The 17,318-nt window shown below is 49.4% G+C and overlaps 1 protein-coding gene across 1 annotated transcript in view; it reads right to left on the bottom strand.

Annotated features, from left to right (window-relative positions):
- Window positions 1–779: 779 nt before the first annotated feature.
- LOC144172940 (uncharacterized) overlaps window positions 780–17,318 on the bottom strand; it is a 40,810-nt gene continuing 24,271 nt past the window's right edge. Inside the window, exons 2-3 of the mRNA XM_077701533.1 lie at window positions 3,195–3,466; window positions 780–1,213 (exon numbers count right to left, since the gene is read on the bottom strand). Coding sequence (XP_077557659.1) covers window positions 911–1,213; window positions 3,195–3,466 — 575 coding nt within the window. The 3' untranslated portion in view covers window positions 780–910. The remainder of the gene's footprint in view (window positions 1,214–3,194; window positions 3,467–17,318) is intronic.

The raw sequence follows: 17,318 nt of genomic DNA, 5'->3' as shown, positions 1-17,318 counted from the left end.
GGATTGCGATATACCGTTCCGAGGTAGGTACAGCCAGGCACGTCTGGTGCGATGCAGACGGTTGATTAAACGTGTTAGCATGCCGCACTCCGCCCTTAAGTCGACTTAAAATGTACAAAACTACCCATATTTGCGAGAAGAAAGCATACAGCGGAGCTAAGGGAACATTTTACAGTAAAAGAAGTTACAGGGCCTGCAAAAGTTGGGCACTGCCCGGGACTCGAACCCAGGTATGCGCACCCAAAATCCGCGATTCTGGCTGCACTGGTCGAACAGGCTAGGTCAGCGGCCGTAACACGTGGCCTACCGGAATAGGATGGCCGGCCTTGCCGGTTTTACCCTCCGAAATCTTCAAAAAGAAAGGCTCTCTCTCTCTCTCTCTCTCTCTCTCTCTCTCTCTCTCTCTCTCTCTCTCTCTCTCTCTCTCTCTCTCTCTCTCTCTCTCTCTCTCTCTCTCTCTCTCTCTCTCTCTCTCTCTCTCTCTCTCTCTCTCTCTTTTCCTCTCTCTATTTCGCTCTCTCGACTTCGCTACCTCTCTCTCTTTGTAGGCTACCGAGGTTAAACAGTGGGGCTTTTTTACCAGGTACTCAAAATAATGTAAGGAATGTTCAAATCAAGTCACTAGATGGCGCTGCGGGCGTGCAGGAAGTAGCAGGCTTGTACCCACCAGGAAACGGAATCTCGCTGCCGGATTAAAGGGATTGCTCGCGGTTCAGTTATAATACTATTACTTCTTCGAGAAGGCATTCGTCAACCGCCGCCCTCGACACTTCAGCTGGGTGGTCGGGGGGGGACAGTAGGGTCGTCGTAACATAATACTCCTGCAATACTGAGACGGCGGTGGGTGGATGGAAGAGGCTGCTGGGGAGGGAGGATGGAGAGCCAACGAGGGCGAGAGGAGAGGCGCCGCTCAGTCTGCGGCCGCGCCGCTCTTGTGGTGGTGCTCGGCGGCGGCCTGCTGCTGCGGTGCCCAGAGGCTGGCCAGCCGCTTGGCGTGCTCGGCGGGCGACGGAGGCGGCGGGAACAGGCCCGGGTAGGCAGGCACGGCTCCGAGCAGCGTGGCCGAGTGAGGCGGCGGGTGGTGGGGCGGCGGCCGCCGGTAGTCCAGCGGTGGCGGGGGCGGCGGCGGAGGCTCCTGCAGCAGCAGTTGGTCGAGCGCCTGGAGGACGTCGCCTCCGCAGCGGTCCAGCACGGCCGCCAGAGACGCCTGGCCCTGCGTGTATGGAGGTGGAATGTGCCGCTCATTGCTATTTAAGGGAACCCGATCTCGACCGCCTGCACTCAAAACAAAATCGGAACCGTTTTCCTCCGAATGTTGGCTGTCACCGGCAAGGACAAACCCTCACCAGCAGGTGCTCTTATCCTGGTTGTAGCAGCGTTCACGTCAGAGGCGATCATGTGACAGGTTGTCGCACACCACTGCTTTTATGCGGCAATGAATTGTATGATTACGAACGCTTTGTTTATGTTTAATTTAGATAACTTTTGGTTTTCCTCATTGGTTCAGTCGTTATCTACCTGGATGGGAGGCTTTCTTAGCGTAAGGAGAGCGCTGCAGCTGTCAAGCCTGCACCCGGAAGTAGAGTGATGATGGATATCGACTTTTCTTATTTTAACAGCAGAGCTGTTTGAGCTTTTAGTTCCGCCGTATAGCGTTGCCTGAAAAAAAAATACAGAGAAAATAGACCAAGCGCACGTGAGCGTACGCCTCGTAAGGCGTCGGCCAGCTCGACCTTCGAGAACACTCTCCCCAGCGTTCGTGGCGTGATCTCTCGCGTGCTGATCTCCTTGCCAGTTCACACGCGTTCGCGCCTGAAGTGGGCAGCACAGACGCGGAGTTTGCGCTACAGACGCCGAGTTCGCGAAGCCGAGTGCTGCGGGTTATAGCGCGCGCTAACGCGGTCAGCTTTGGTAGAGATGTGAAAGGCTGCGGAGAAAACAATCGGGCCTGCAAATCACGGAGAACTTTGAGCGGCGAGTTCGGAAATCCATGTAAGGTTCTACAGCCAGGTCTCCGACGAATTGGGCCGCCAGCTCTAGTATTTCTCCATTCTTGCACCACTATAGTGCAAGCTGCATGCGCCAACTTTTTAAATATTGATATCGAATTTCGATAGATAGCAAATATCGATTTCCATTTTGATATCGAGGGGACGATGAAAATTGCTGCACCATTTGTTTCACTCACGGAGGTTTCCGCATAATCTTTACCCACTATCTCGCTAAATTGGCCAAAACAGTGCTGCTTGTATGTTCACACTTTCCACCTTAGGGCGCACAGTGAGAGCCCATTGGCCAATTCTCATTGCCCTTGCCTGAGCTATAGTTAAGTCACGCATATAAGCGGCCCTTTAGCCGGTGACAGCCGTGTGTACACGCTTACCCTCGGTCGAGCGGCGATCGCCGCTGCAAAGACGACGAGCGTCCTAAACTTGCCGCTGTGCAAGCTAGTACTTCAGCCAATCCCTGTTTCCCTTACCTGACTTATAATTACGGCACGCATATAAGCTTCCCTTGTCGGTGACAGCCGTGTGTACACGCTTACCCTCTGTCGAGCGGCGATCGGCGCTGCAATGACGCGAGCGGCCTAAACTTGCAACTGTGCGAGTACTCCAGCCAATCGCTGTCTCTCTTATCTAAGTTATAGTTACGGCACGCATATAAGCTCCCTTTGCCGGTGACAGCCGGTGACAGTGTACACGCTTACCCTCTGTCGAGCGGCGATCGGTGCTGCAAAGACGACGAGCGTCATAAACTTGCCGCTGTGCAAGCTAGTACTTCAGCCAATCCCTGTTTCCCTTACCTGACTTATAATTACGGCACGCATATAAGCTTCCCTTGTCGGTGACAGCCGTGTGTACACGCTTACCCTCTGTCGAGCGGCGATCGGCGCTGCAATGACGCGAGCGGCCTAAACTTGCAACTGTGCGAGTACTCCAGCCAATCGCTGTCTCTCTTATCTAAGTTATAGTTACGGCACGCATATAAGCTCCCTTTGCCGGTGACAGCCGGTGACAGTGTACACGCTTACCCTCTGTCGAGCGGCGATCGGTGCTGCAAAGACGACAAGCGGCCTAAACTTGCCACTGTGCGAGTACTCCAGCATATCCTAGTTTCTGTCACCTAAGATATAGTCACGGCACGCGTATAAGCGGCCCGCGGGGAGTGGGGAAAAGCGTGCGTAATGTCCTCACCCTGGTGGGAAAGAGCCTGGCCAGCGTGTCGAGCGGCGACCGGCGCTGCGAAGACGACGAGCGGCCGTCCAGTGCCAGCGGTTGTTCGGGCGGCGAGACCGACCGGTCGCTGCTGTCGTCCGCGTCGCCACCGCAGCGCGCCGCCACTCCGTCGTCGGTGGCCGAAGAAGAGACCGGCGCGGGGCTCCCGCTGCTCCCGCTCGGCTCCTCCGACGACGCGTCGTCCGACGGCGGGCCGCCGCTGCTGCTGCCTCCTCCCCCGCGCTTCCACTCTGCGCAGGCAGGAGGGAAACCGGGAAATAAATCTGAAGCAGGCTCAAATTAAGCAAGAAATACATCGGAAGCAGGACAACTTAAGAACGACAACGGAAGTTGCCCCGGAAGAACTTGAAAGAACTACAGCTTTATCGTTGCAGACAGACCTGGGAATGCCTGTTTCAGGGCGGCTTTGCGACGCTGGCTTGGAGCGGCTTTTCAGTGATTCCGGCTCAGATCGTTTATATATATATATATATATATATATATATATATATATATATATATATATATATATATATATATATATATATATATATATATATATATATATATATATATATATATATATATATATATATATATATATATATATATATATATATATATTCTCCGAAGAGCGTACTTCTACTTTGTGCGTATTCCTGCAGCAACTAAGGACTCCACTTCACGACTTTTTCTATATATATATATATATATATATATATATATATATATATATATATATATATATATATATATATATATATATATATATATATATATATATATATATATATATATATATATAGTCGTTTGAGCCTTGTTACGCAGATTGTTCCTTCTGAAAGCCTTATGACCAGATGGTCTTATGATCTGATGACTATTTGTGGATGTCTAAGGAGACCTTGGCAAGATTTTTCATTGATTGATTGATTGATTGATTGATTGATTGATTGATTGGTTGATTGGTTGATTGATTGATTGATTGATTGATTGATTGATTGATTGATTGATTGATTGATTGATTGATTGATTGATTGATTGATTGATTGATTGATTGTAACGACGACTGACTGAGACTGACAAACATTTTACTTATCTCAACACCTGAAATTTCGTAACGAGCGTGGGAACGTGCACTAGTGCTACACACCAACTGCTAGCAGCAGTTTTTGCTCCGTTCTTCTAAACTCTTAGAGTCCCAAGAGACAGAGCGCTTGCATCAAGACATAGATAGTGGAAGTTGGAATCCAACTGGGTCGTATTATCGCTGTACATAAACATGAAGTGTGGGTGTGAGGCGGTCTAACGTGTCATGCAGCCGTGGCCGCTTCCTTCACATTTGCACGTGACGCTCTTCTGGTGTAATGCTCGGCTCACGGAGCACACAAGGCCATCTTTCGGTGAACTTTTGCCGAATAAGGAATTTGGGAAGCAGTAAAATCATTTTGGAAAATTGTATGGAACAGGTGGTGGCAGTCTGGAACACGATGGAAGAATAGATTCTTCCACCGTGGTCTGAAACGTCCGGCAGCGACAAGTCGATGGGGGAACATCAAGACAGAAACAATTTTCTTCCGTTATAATAATTATTCAACTCTGTCTAACTTATTTTCCTGACATAGTTGTTGCAGGAATTCGAGAAAGACTGCGCTTTATGAAGTCTCTCAACTCTATCGTTTATAGCATCGTAACGCTGGGTGCACACCTCTTAAAGCTCCGTCCTTACCTGCCCCTTCTACTGTTTTCATATTTTTTTCTCATTGTTTTTCCTTTCCCACGTGTAGGATAGCAAACTAAACCACTGCCTGATTGACATTCCTGCCTTTCTTTTACCTTTATTTACCCCTTCCCGTTTTGCTTGAAGTTTCACTGCATGTAACAATAATTTTTGTCGACCACCTTCAAACCTCAGGGTTTTTTTTTGGGGGGGGGGGGGTGTAAGGGGGGGTGGAGGGGGTTGTCCTGCCCGACTTTTCGATAGCCGTAACTCCCCATAAAGCGAATCTATAGAGCGGAATTGCAAGTTGTGTCTCTTTCAAAAGCGGCCGCTTTGAGCGCGCGCTGATTAGCTGAAAGCGGACGACACGGGTGTAGCGCGAAAGAGGAGAAGATTTCATTATCGTTGATTTGAAGCCGAGGGGAAAGGGAGCGATTAGTTAGTAAATTATTATAAAGATGGGGATAATGTTGGTAACGAAGCGTCAACAGACGGCGGCTTTTCGACATGGTATTCGGTTGTTCAAATGGGTTGTAATATGGTTGGATGAAGGCGAACGAAAATTTTGGTTTGCTTCGGTGATCAGGTGTTTCGGTCTCCGTAAAAACGCATTTTTAGACATTAAAAGCACGTAGAAGTACTGTAAAACTTATAGCAGTACTACACTATAAAACCTATATTATACCTTTATAAAACTATACTATAGCTTTACATGAAACCTTTACTATAAAACCTATAAAACTTATAGTTCCTCCATATGGACACAGCACTGAAACAACAACAGTGAAACAAAAAAAGAACGACTAAAAAGTGTCAAGTTTTAATGCGCTGACAATCAAAATGTCCAAGAAGACACCATTCTAAATAGCCCCAATAAATTGATAAATGATAGCCAAGCGTGAAGAACCATCTACCCTCCGGAAAGTACCGTATTCTGCAACCACCCCGCGCCAAAAAAATGCGTACGTGTCGAGAAGTGTCACCGTCTAGAAGCAACTATGCCAGGAATCCGCCACCAGTAATTACGCCGAAACCGGGCGTCCCCCCTTAATTCACTGCTAAGCTCCAACGCACAATCCCGCTGCCACTATATGATAACCCTGCGTCAATAAAGTAGGGAGAGATTCATATTTCCCGCCACCTGCAGCACAAAAGGGCAACGGGCCACAGCGCGATATTGGCAACGCTTTTACCTTCTGTAACGCTCTCGACGACGCATGCACAAAAGGACAGCTAGTATTTCTTTTTTGTATTTCCCGCTCGCCCGTGACGCATCTCGCCATCCGATAGGCACACGTGCGGGCCTTAATAACGGGGCGGGACAGAAATTTAATAAGCGACATAGTTATCCGAGCCTTTCCGCGGGGAATGTCAATAGGTGTCGCTCCTCCAGCAAGACACCCGTACTAAAAGGAAGAGTCGACTCCAGGAATGCGGCCGCTCTTCATAAGGAGGTGAAATAAAGGGCGCGACCATGTTAAAGCTCTGCCCCGAGCGCCCCTCCCCCCCTTCCATATTCTCGTATAACAAACTGTCAGAAAGTTAGATGACGCAGTGTCGTAACGCCTGGCAAGCCCGCGAAGAGCTTCTTCTCCCCCCGGGATATGAGGAGTCACATTCCGCACGTGCTCCCCTTTCTCCCCCATCTTCCACGCCTCCCCTAGCATCCTTTAACGCCTTCCCTTCCTCTTCCTTCTCCAGCGAGAGCGCGCTGCCATTGTGAGCGCCCGCGAGATTAATCGGGCGGACCTGCGGTCCGCGCGGCGCTAGAGCAGCGAGGCTGCTTCGCCACTTGGCCCCAACGCGCCGCGGGAAAGCGCCTTTGCGGGACGTTCGCTGCTCGCTTCATTCGTTGTCGTCGCCCTCCTCGCCGTCCACTCGCCCTTTCAGTGTCGTCGCTAGTTTTTACTTGTTCTCCGTCGCCCATCCTCATCACCCGGCCACACTTGTCGTCCCGACTGGGCACTCTGGGTCTCTCTTCTGCCCAGCGGGACATTTCTGTTTTCATTTCTGTATTTTTTTGTCCCGTGCTGCTGTTGTTGTTGTCGTGTTTCCCCGTTCTTGTCGACAAGGCCGACTCGCTGCCTCCCCGACGGGCCTGTTGTCCCCGTCTTAACGTCCCTGTGTTGCGGCGACTAAAGATGAACACGCGGCCTCCTTTTCAGTCCCCTTATTCGCCTCGCTATTCAAGAACCCTTTGTTGCCGGTCTCATATGCGAGCAGCAGATCCGTCCTTGCTGGCTCATTTCGTGTCCCGCTTTCATGAATCCACTCTTCTTTTTCTTTGTTGTTGGCTTGTTTTCGGCTGCGAGTGAGAGCTCGGTTGCCTTGACAGCCCTGAATGAGCTTTTTAGAGTGAAACACTCCTACCACGCTTAAATGGACTTCTTAAATGTAAGATGAACGTCTTTGCTAATGGGCCATCCGGAGGGCTATCTGCGCAGCAGCAGACAAGGGTACGCACTGGCGTGGAGTTAGGCCTAACTTTAAGGTTTGAGATATGCCCATTAATTTACCTCCTCTATCAAAGGCGGCTATGGAAGAAGTGGATTGCGAGATTCAAGTGACGACAGCGTGAGTTTATAGGTGGAAGCATTGCTATTTTTAGCACTAGAAGTAGGAGCGTTGAGATGAGAAATTTCGACATTATGAGTCGTCAGTATATAGGTAGAGGGCAGGTTTCGAGAGGGGAGGAAGGTGTGGGGGCGGGAAGAAGACGGATGATTCATTTACGCACCCACAAACACTAAAAAGAGTATGTTTAATGCTTTACGTCAAGCGGCTGCGAAAAAAAAATCTGCAAGTATTCGACATGCGCGCATGGGAAGGCTTCCTGTCCCGGTGTTCCCTCATTTTCGAGGTCGCAAAAGGGGGGTTAAACATGGGCCGCATGGGCCAGCCATTTGGCCCTGTTATAATGATATAGTGAGCTCACTGTCTGGTGACATCGGTATGCGGGACATATGACCCTTGCATTCCTGCTCCAGCCTCCCTACAGATCAAGTGACGTGGGTTTTTTATGTATTTTTACACCGTTCTTGAATCCCTGTGGCTTGAAATGAGGGAGCGATGTGGGGCCACCGACCCTCCATTAATCAGGATACGGGTGAGCGCTAATAAAGCATGGGGATATTAACCGGAGTAGTTATCTGTCTCGGTTCACTTGGCAGCCTCTTGCGTTTCACTTATTGAAACATGGCTTGTAGTGACCTTAGAAGGCAGCGAAGTTTTAACGGCTGAGGTATTGTGTCTTTGAATTACCGCCAAGTTAATTACTCAAGGTATCGCGTAGTACTGCGTAAATCCAACTTTCATTTGTGGTGAAGGTGTGATTGTCCTATCAATGGGACCGACACTTGCATGGTATGTGGCACGACAGCATGTCGAAGGTAGACCACGTGTTCTTAGAGCAGTTTTATTAGAGTGAAAGCTGTCTTAGTAGGACCGATGTTGTTCTGTGAAAAAACTAATGCTTTCCGCATAGACCGGTTGGTCGACCCAAAAGCTCTGATAAGACCTCTGGACACACGGCGTGTGCGTGAAACCGGCCTTGTATTGCGTAAAAAACGGTTGCTTGAAATTACTTGAAAGTCTATAACAGTGATTTCAACTTCAACTAGTTACAGCGGAAAACTGATTTGATTGATTGTAGGGTTTAACACGCCGACGGAACGCAGGCGATGAGGCGTGCCGTAGTGGAGAGCTGCTGATTAATTTTGACCACCTGGGGATTTGCAACGTGCGTCGAAATCTCGCACACACGGGCATTTCTGCTTTTCTCCTCCATCAGAATAGCGGCCGCCGCGGCCGGGAATCTAAACCGCGTCCTCATGCTCAGCAGCGCAACGCCTTAGCCGCTTAGCCACCGCGCCGGATAGATCTGAAAACTGCCGAAACATATTCTGTAGAAACACGATGGAGACAAAAGGGGCGCGTTTAGACTTCAGAACGCCAGTAGTCTTTTTTTTTTTTTATCGAGCTCAGGAGAGGAAGGAAGGCTGAAAGTACGAAAGCTGTGTTACGGCTTAAGCGTTTTACCGACTGCGCAAAAAGAAAAATAAAAAATTAGCAGTGGCTTAGCTCGGCTAAGCCAGGATATACGTAGCGTGAGCTGAGGTTCAGCACCAGTACTCCAATTGGATTGGATTTCAATCCAACACCATCCAATTTAATCCAATCCAATCCAATCCAAACACATGCAATCCAAGCCAATCCAATCCAAGTCTACGCTACGCAAAGTCAATCTGATCCGATCTGATCCAGACCAATCCAACAATCCAATGCTTCTCGCGCTTGCGCAGAACGGCCCTTCACGGCACACGCGAAACCGCTCAACCTCGGCCAGTGTAGCTTACGCTACGAAACAGATTTGTATGTGGGTTGAAGTTCAAAGCCGACGAATTTGACGGTGTCTTTCGGCACGTGGCACGTGCTCCCTGCGTGGAGGGCATAAAAGAGTCGTGGTCGCACCAACGACCACCATATTTGGTCGCTACCGATTAATGGGCGGCCTTGCACGGGTCGGTCGGCATCAAAGGAGCGGAATTCAATGGGCCGCAGAAGGAAGTCACCGAGGAGGCACAAGGAAGCGGCGGATCCATCCGGTTCCTACAACAATAGAACTTCCTTGCTAGGCAACGATTCTGACTGTGACTTATGAAACGTGCATCGATTCAGTCCTCGGACGGGCGTGGTTGTCAACGTGCAGTGCCTCGAAGACTCGTTCCGGGATGTTTCAATGAAAGTCACGTTTGTCATGCATCCCATGGTGCCGGTGCACAGTCCCGCGCACGAAAGTTCCCGGCCATCATGTCACGCCAATGAATTTGCGACAAATGTTGTTGTTGTTGTTGGTAAACTTTATTGACACACAAAAAACAAAGAAAAAGACCCCCAAAGTCCGGGGTTCTGAAAGGAACAAAATTATCTATACAGACGGGAGAACCTGACGAACGTGAGCCACCAAAGCTCGCCACCAGGCCACTCGGTCTGTTCCCTCCGGTGGCGCGAGCCAGTCTTGGAGAGAAGAGGGAGGAGGTGTAAGGGATTTAAGATGAATTGCGAGTGATGGTTGCGAACCAGAACAGTCCCAAAGAACATGCGGCGTATTGGGAAAGCCAGAGCACTTGGAGCACCGCGCAGGGCTGCGATGGCCTTGTAGTCGATGCAGTATGTGCGGAGTTGGAAGGCTGTCCGTTTGCGCTTGCCGGATAAGACAAGCATCTGCCCGGGGTAACAGGTGAGAGGGAGACGGAAGAGTCTGCCTATCCCCGATTAACTGTTGCACAGTCTGGCGTCGATGGAGACGGGCTTGTCGCGCTTGCGTGGGTGGGTGGAAAGGATTTGGCCAGGGCGTCTCCGAGTCTCCCGGTTGGGACGGAGCACGGGAGAGCTGATGCGCCAGCTCGTTGCCCGGAACGCCTGCGTGACCAGGAACCCAGTCCAGCACGTAGCTAGTACCAGTGTGTTTGGCCAGATGAGTGTGGAGTGCATGCATAATATTGATGGGAAGCGTCTGCTCCTGGAACAAGCGCAGAGCATCCTGACTGTCGCTGAGGATCACGTGGTTACCAGGAGTGGCTAACGATAAGATTGCGTCAGTTATTGCTTGAGCCTCTAGAGACAGGACGGAAGGAACGGCCGAGTATCTTTTCTGCAAGGGCGGCTGGGTAGGAGGAACAACTACTGTGACCCCGCGTGCGTCTTTGGATGAGAAGGAGGCATCTGTGTACGTCACTGTTGCTAGATCACCATAGCGATAGCGAAGAGTGCATATTCGAGCTCGACGACGTCCTGCATGCGAGGTTGCGGATACATTGATTGGAATGGTAGGAACTTTTATGCGAGGGAGTGGATACCAAGGGGGGTATGTCGCTGTAATGTCGGGTAACGAAGCTACCTCGTAATGAAGTGAGGATAGGAGAAGACGCCCATGCCAAGTAAGCTGGAGACGAGTGTGTTGTGCCGCCAAATGAAGATCAACTTGATCTGACAATGATGCGAACGGCTGAGCAGCCTCCAACTTAGCGAGGGGGGTATATCTAGGTACCCCTAGAGCCAGGCGGGTGGCAGGCCGGAGGAGCCGCTCAAGCTGGGATCGTTGCGATGACGTTAATTTTACGTACGGCAGTGCGTAAAGAACGCGAGTATATATTAGAGAGTTCACAAGTCGCGTAATATCGTGTTCTCGTAGGCCTTGGCGACGTCGGGTCAGCCTGCCGATTATGTGAGTTAGTTGGGTAATTTGAGCCTTACATCGATTGAGCCACTTTAAAGGAGTACTGACACGAAATTTTTATGTTACGTTTTTTTCGCTGCTATGCGTGCCTACCAGCCCACTAATCATAGAATGACAGATTAGACGGTCGAGCGCAGCGTAAACATTCATTTACGGCGTCGTTTATTCGTGCCAGTTTCGGTTTCGACAAAAAAACGCCGAGCGGCCGCCATGACAGCATGTATGACATGGCGTCACCATTCTTGCCGTATCGCTGCCTCTCTGGAAGCGCGCGCGAGCGAGCGCACGCGCGCCCCCAGACCGGCCGAGGTCTTCGCCGTCCCCACAGGCCCGGGCAGCATGACGTCAGTCCCAAAACCATGACGTGTACACACGCCCGAGCAGCGCGCGCCAACCACAGCCAGCGCGTCGGCTTCGTCACGGGAGCCCCGACGTCGGCAGTTTGGGGCACGTAGCAGATGATGTCACGTCGGCCCGCTCTGGGCTTTCTCGTGCGGGCGAAGATTAAAATGGATTTTAAATATGTTTCGCTGAACGGTTGCTGTTGAAACTTGCTGGGAGATATCTCCTGATAAAAAGGAAGCGTTTTACATAGTTATCTCAGCTTTGAAATTTCGTGTCAGTACTCCTTTAAGGCCTTCCCATTATCCTGTAGGTCGAAGCCGAGGACGCGCAGCCAGGCCTTACGTGGAAGAGGAATGTCATCAATCACGAGTTCTACTTGAGAGCGTTGGTCGCTAGCTTTAGCCCGCAAACGCTCATCAGTGACCACGAGGTACTCAGACTTCTGCGGAGATAGTGTGAGACCTACGCTTGACCCGAACGAGTGGACCGCATCAATTCCAGCCTGAAGTGTGTCGGACAGTGCAGCTGGGCTGCCGGTAGAACACCAAAGGGTTATGTCATCGGCGTACAGTCCAAACGAGAGATTAGGAATGGAATGTAGCATACGAGGCAGGGGGCGAAGTGCTAAATTGAACAGAGTAGGGGAGAGGACAGATCCCTGAGGAACTCCTCTGGTAGGAGTCCAGGGGGTTTGGCGGTAGTCCTCTAACACCAACGAGTGTAGTCGTGTGGTGAGAAAATTGTGGATGTAGTTGTACAGTCGGGAGCTAGGCGTAAGTATCCGGATTTGTTCAAGAATTGCAGAGTGCGAAACTGCATCAAACGCCTTTTGGAAGTCTAGACTCACGATTGCTCTAAGTTGGGCTGCGCTCGGATATGCATACACCTCTTGTTGGATTCGCAGCATTGTATCCTGTGTTGACCTGTGAGCGCGGAACCCAGTCATAGTCCAGTCAAAGAATTGGCTATGTTCAAGAAGCCAAGTGAGACGATGCAGGACCATACGCTCCATCAGTTTTCCAACACAGGACGTAAGTGAAATTGGGCGTAGACTGTTCAAAGCAAGTGATTTGCCTGGTTTTGGAATAGGGCGGATGTTAGCAGTCTTCCACTCAGGGGGGATACAGCCTGTTCGCCATGCTTCATTGATGAAATTTAGAAGAGTTTCTAGAGCGGAGTCCGGAAGGTTCCTTAAGTGGGAGTATGTAATCAGGTCCGGTCCTGGTGTTGTGTGTCGTTTGCAATCGGTGAGTGCAGCGCGGAGTTCAGCGAATGTAAAATCTGCGTCAATAGGTTCTTGAGTGGGACAAGTGACAGGATGAGGCGGCGGAGGCAAAGAAGGAAAAGGAAAGAAGGAAGCTTGAAGTTCGTCAGCCAAATCAGCCAAGCTAAGACCTGTCTGCAACCGCAACGATGTGATGTGCGTGGATCGCCGTGCCTGCCCGGACATGGAACGGATAAGTTGCCAAATCCGAGTTGTATGCAGTGTTCCACTCAGAGAGTCACAGAAGGACAGCCAGTTGGATGTTTCAAGAGTGCGCGCATATTCTAGAGCCTCGATTGTGAGAGCATCGATGCGTGCTTTGAGGGAGCGATTGCGCTTATTACGCTTCCATCGGCGCATAAGCGCATGACGCTGATCCCAAAGGCGTAAAAGATGTGTATCAACAGCCGGACGTGTGTCAGAAAGAGCAATAAGCTTGGTGTTATGGCCATAGGAGTCGAGAATTGCAGAATTCCAGGTGCTTAAATCAGATATGGCAGCCGTATCGATTGATTCCCGGAAACCATTCCAATTAGTGAGGCGAGCACTTCGCGGTGACGGAATTGAAGCACCATTCAAGGGTACAGTTGTGTGAATAATGTGATGATCGCTGCCTAGAGAATTATCCTGGACTTCAAATATAGCCGAAGGCAAGCCTATTGCCCAAGTGAGATCAGGAATCGTATCTCTTTGGCAACTATTGCCTTGTCGTGTAGGGCTGGTTAGATCATTAAGCAGAGAAAATCGGAGTTGCTGAGTGACCCGCCTTAGGAGTTGACCTGATGGTGAGGTGTATGTGTAGAGCCAATCAGGATGGTGAGCGTTAAAATCCCCAGCCCAAATAACAGCATGATCGCGGTAGGAGCGAAGGATCTTACCTAACCACCCCAAAGCGGGTCTCGCCTTAGGAAGCCAATACGAATTCATGACAACTAGTGGGATATGTTTCCGCTGTCTCTAACCTTACTTGTATAGGGTGGTTGAAGATATTTAGGAATGAAATGCTTTGAGCAGCCCCATTTCGAAGCTTTTGTGAGCGCATACGGGTCTGCGTGGACGCCGTAGCGCCGATTTAAAAAAAAAAAAAAAAGGTTTCTACCTATCTATCTTTCCCTCACCCAAGGGCGTATCTTTGGCCATAGTGTGAAATACCCCAGTTCGCGAAGTGAGGTATCCTTAACATTACTGGAATAAACAGAAAAAAATCCCGGGCCATCTTCACTAACGTGAAATTGGAACAGGGGCGAAGCATGCAGTTTTTAAGTGTATTCCTGTCGCCTTGGAGTTTTTGCTAACGGAAAGGAAACCATCGGGGAATAAAAGTCTGATGTCTTTTAGTGTTTTAGCGCGAGGCGTAAACGAGTCTCCCGGTGTTTTAGTACCGTGGCTACATGAGATGATGGTTACGACGATGACATGAGGTGCCGACAGCCCGACCCCTTAAAGGAGCCATGAAGACAAAATACAAGTTGTGTTTATTAGAAAGACTGTTTAGTCCCGATAACAATGATACCAATATCATCGCAATCTTCGAACAAATAACGGAGATATTGATGAAAACGTGTGAAGCAGTCGCGACCCTTTAGCCAATTTCCCGCAACTTTTCTATGACGTCACGGAACCGTGTTTGTGCGATTGGCGGCCGCCTAACTGACCTGTCGCGACGACACATGACTGGACGTCTGTAATGGGGCCTGTAGTGCCATTTGACCGCATCACTTGAATGCTAACGTGCAGTTAACGCACTGAAAATTATGTTTTATTGTTGGCCCGTATGTCGTCATTCTTGCTCATAACACGTCACTGTGGCGCGAAATTTAAAAGTTTTTAATACTTCTTGCTTTTTTTCGTTTAAAAAACATATTTTGTGGCTGTAATGGGGCTGAGTGAGATACTGAATCCTAGTTCTTTCAAATTAAACGAAGCTGCATTTTCTCTTCATGGCTCCTTTAAGGAGCTTCGCCCATAATAAAGTGAGTTTGCAGTTTGCCACTTCTATTAATTGAACACAGTCGTCGCTGCTGTCACAAGCGGGAATCATAATCACAAGGTCATCATAAATTCCTAAAAAAAATACTGGGGATGCTTTCTACTTTCTCAAAATATGAATGCGAAAGCCTAGTTGAACCTTCTGTTGAGCTGCGCTGGAACTTTCTGTCCATCTTTGCGGCCGCGACCGTATGTACTTGAGCAGCCCTCTGTACAGCACCCTCAAAAGCTCGTTTCTCTCGCTGGCCATCCATCACACTGAAAGATCTACGACACAACCCACAAGCCTACCCTAAACCTCACAAACACCTAACCAAATAAGAACAGATCTTAGTGAGGCAGGCGCAAACGGGTACCCTCCTAACCCCAGCACGACTGGCCCTTTACCAAGGAAGACCACTACCACAGTGCTCGAAATGCCTGGGAGTGTTGGATCAGCGTCACCTATTCGGCAACTGCAACAAGGGACCAGGCGAAGAAACCATTGTGGGGACTCTCGTCACGTGAAGACCAAACCGCCCTCACCGCTTTCATCAAGCAAAACCTGGAACGCCACTGCAAGGGACGTCAACAAGCCCCCGACAAGGACTCAACCTAGTCCACATGACGCCGCTTAGGAAGCCACGATAGGCAACCTAGAGGTTCCCTGAACAGAGGGGACCTATACCGGCAAAAGATATATAGTAATAAAGCATTCATTCATTCATTCATTCATTCATTCATTCATTCATTCATTCATTCATTCATCGCCAGAAGTCTAGGAGGCTCGTATCGCCCGTGCGGTGTCGCCTGCCCTGCATTGCCGCAGCTGTTTTTCCTTTCCCCGTGCGGACCGCGTCGGTCTCTTCCCGTACTGATGTTTACCTTTGTTGGAGCACGATCCCCGCCTCACGTGTCACGCTGGCGCAACGTAAACTTTTTTGGGCTATTCTGTGCACCTCACAACGATTGTTTGTGCCTCACGAGTTTTGTGAAACAAGGAGATCTAAGGCTTTCGTCTTACCCTAAGACCGGATGAAAGCAGACTAAATTCCTGCTTACAAAGCGTTGTCCGGTACACTCACTGCAGGAATGAGGTATACTGTGTGCACGTACGTGACGCTTTTCGACAGGCTTCAAAGTAGGCACACTGTGTTTAAAGTATACAGGCACAGGTTTCTTATAAAGCGTTGTCCAATACACCATTGCGGACATACGCAGTGCGTCAATATGTAACGATATATGCTAGACTAACAGCATGCGCCGGAGATAAAGTCTGAATTCATACTTTGAGGTTTGGCGACGTCAACCAGTACTGTCAGCTAGAAGTACAATGAGTACAATGAGGACTCATGCTCTATAATGCTCGCGAGGGCGAGTATGGGTCCAAGCCATTCATCCACCGACTAAGCGTCAGCACGTGCACGTGCCGTATCAACTTTACAAATGATTAATGACCCCTCCGTACAACTTCTTACTCCTGGCCCATATCAGTTGAGAGCCCACGACTGTAATACCCTTTCGTGCACATGGTAGATACCCATGTAATATATTTGCGAGGAGGATCACGTGATATACTACAGATTGATTGATTGATTGATTGATTGATTGATTGATTGATTGATTGATTGATTGATTGATTGATTGATTGATTGATTGATTGATTGTAGGATTTAACGCGCCGACGCAGCGCAGGCGATGAGGCGCGCCGTAGTGGAGGGCTCCAGATTAATTTTGACCACCTGGGGATCTTTAACATGCGCCGAAATCTCGAACACACGGGCATTTTGGCTTTTCTCCTCCATCAAAAAAGCGGCCGCCGCGGCCGGGAATCGAACCCGGGTCCTCATGCTCAGCAGCACAACGTGATGTACTGCAGACGCATACTTGTTTTCTTGCTCGTTCGCCTCCTCTTCGAGGTATACTTGTCGCGTTTTATGCACTGGTCGACTACCTCAGGGATAGGTGAACTGCCACTGATTGTTTTAAATTGCAGCTCAACTGCACTGTCGTAAAAAAATTCACCATCCCTTCCTAACGCAAGTTGAGGGAAGCGCGAAAGCTAAAAGTGCATCCAACCTTCGCTGAAAGAGCGTCCAATCGATCGTCAAACCATCAAAGACCCAAATCGCAAACGAAGAAGGAACCCGTGCGACGATTTTTCGCGCACTAAGCAAACGCATCTACGAATCATCTACCTGTATACCCGATACGTGGTTTATGAGATAAAGGCATGCTATTGTACCCCTTCTTCATGATCGATGAACGAATTGTTTTTTTTTTTATTTAGAACCGTTCTTTTTTTCGCTAATATCAAGTAAGCCTTTTGACGCGATGGAATCCCGGTTTCTGGCGAACTCACCATGTGTCCAGAGATCTTATGAGAGGTTTTCGGTCGACCAACGGTTCTATGGGGAAATGCCTTTGCTTTTTAACCGGACGCCATCGGTACCACTAAGAAAGCTTTCTCTTCGAAAGTTGCATGAAGGGCCAAATGAGAATTGCCGGGGAAATGCATAAGGCTCTTTGTATGCGCAGCGAGCCCTTTTTGAAGCTGGCTTCACTGCCATA

The sequence above is a fragment of the Haemaphysalis longicornis genome, unplaced genomic scaffold, assembly GCF_048455015.1.
Source record: "Haemaphysalis longicornis isolate Haplotype H1 unplaced genomic scaffold, Haemaphysalis longicornis Haplotype H1 scaffold_270, whole genome shotgun sequence".
NCBI classification, from domain to species: domain Eukaryota; kingdom Metazoa; phylum Arthropoda; class Arachnida; order Ixodida; family Ixodidae; genus Haemaphysalis; species Haemaphysalis longicornis.
The sequence above is the reverse complement of the archived record's forward strand: the minus strand, read 5'-3'. Positions and strand labels throughout refer to the sequence as shown.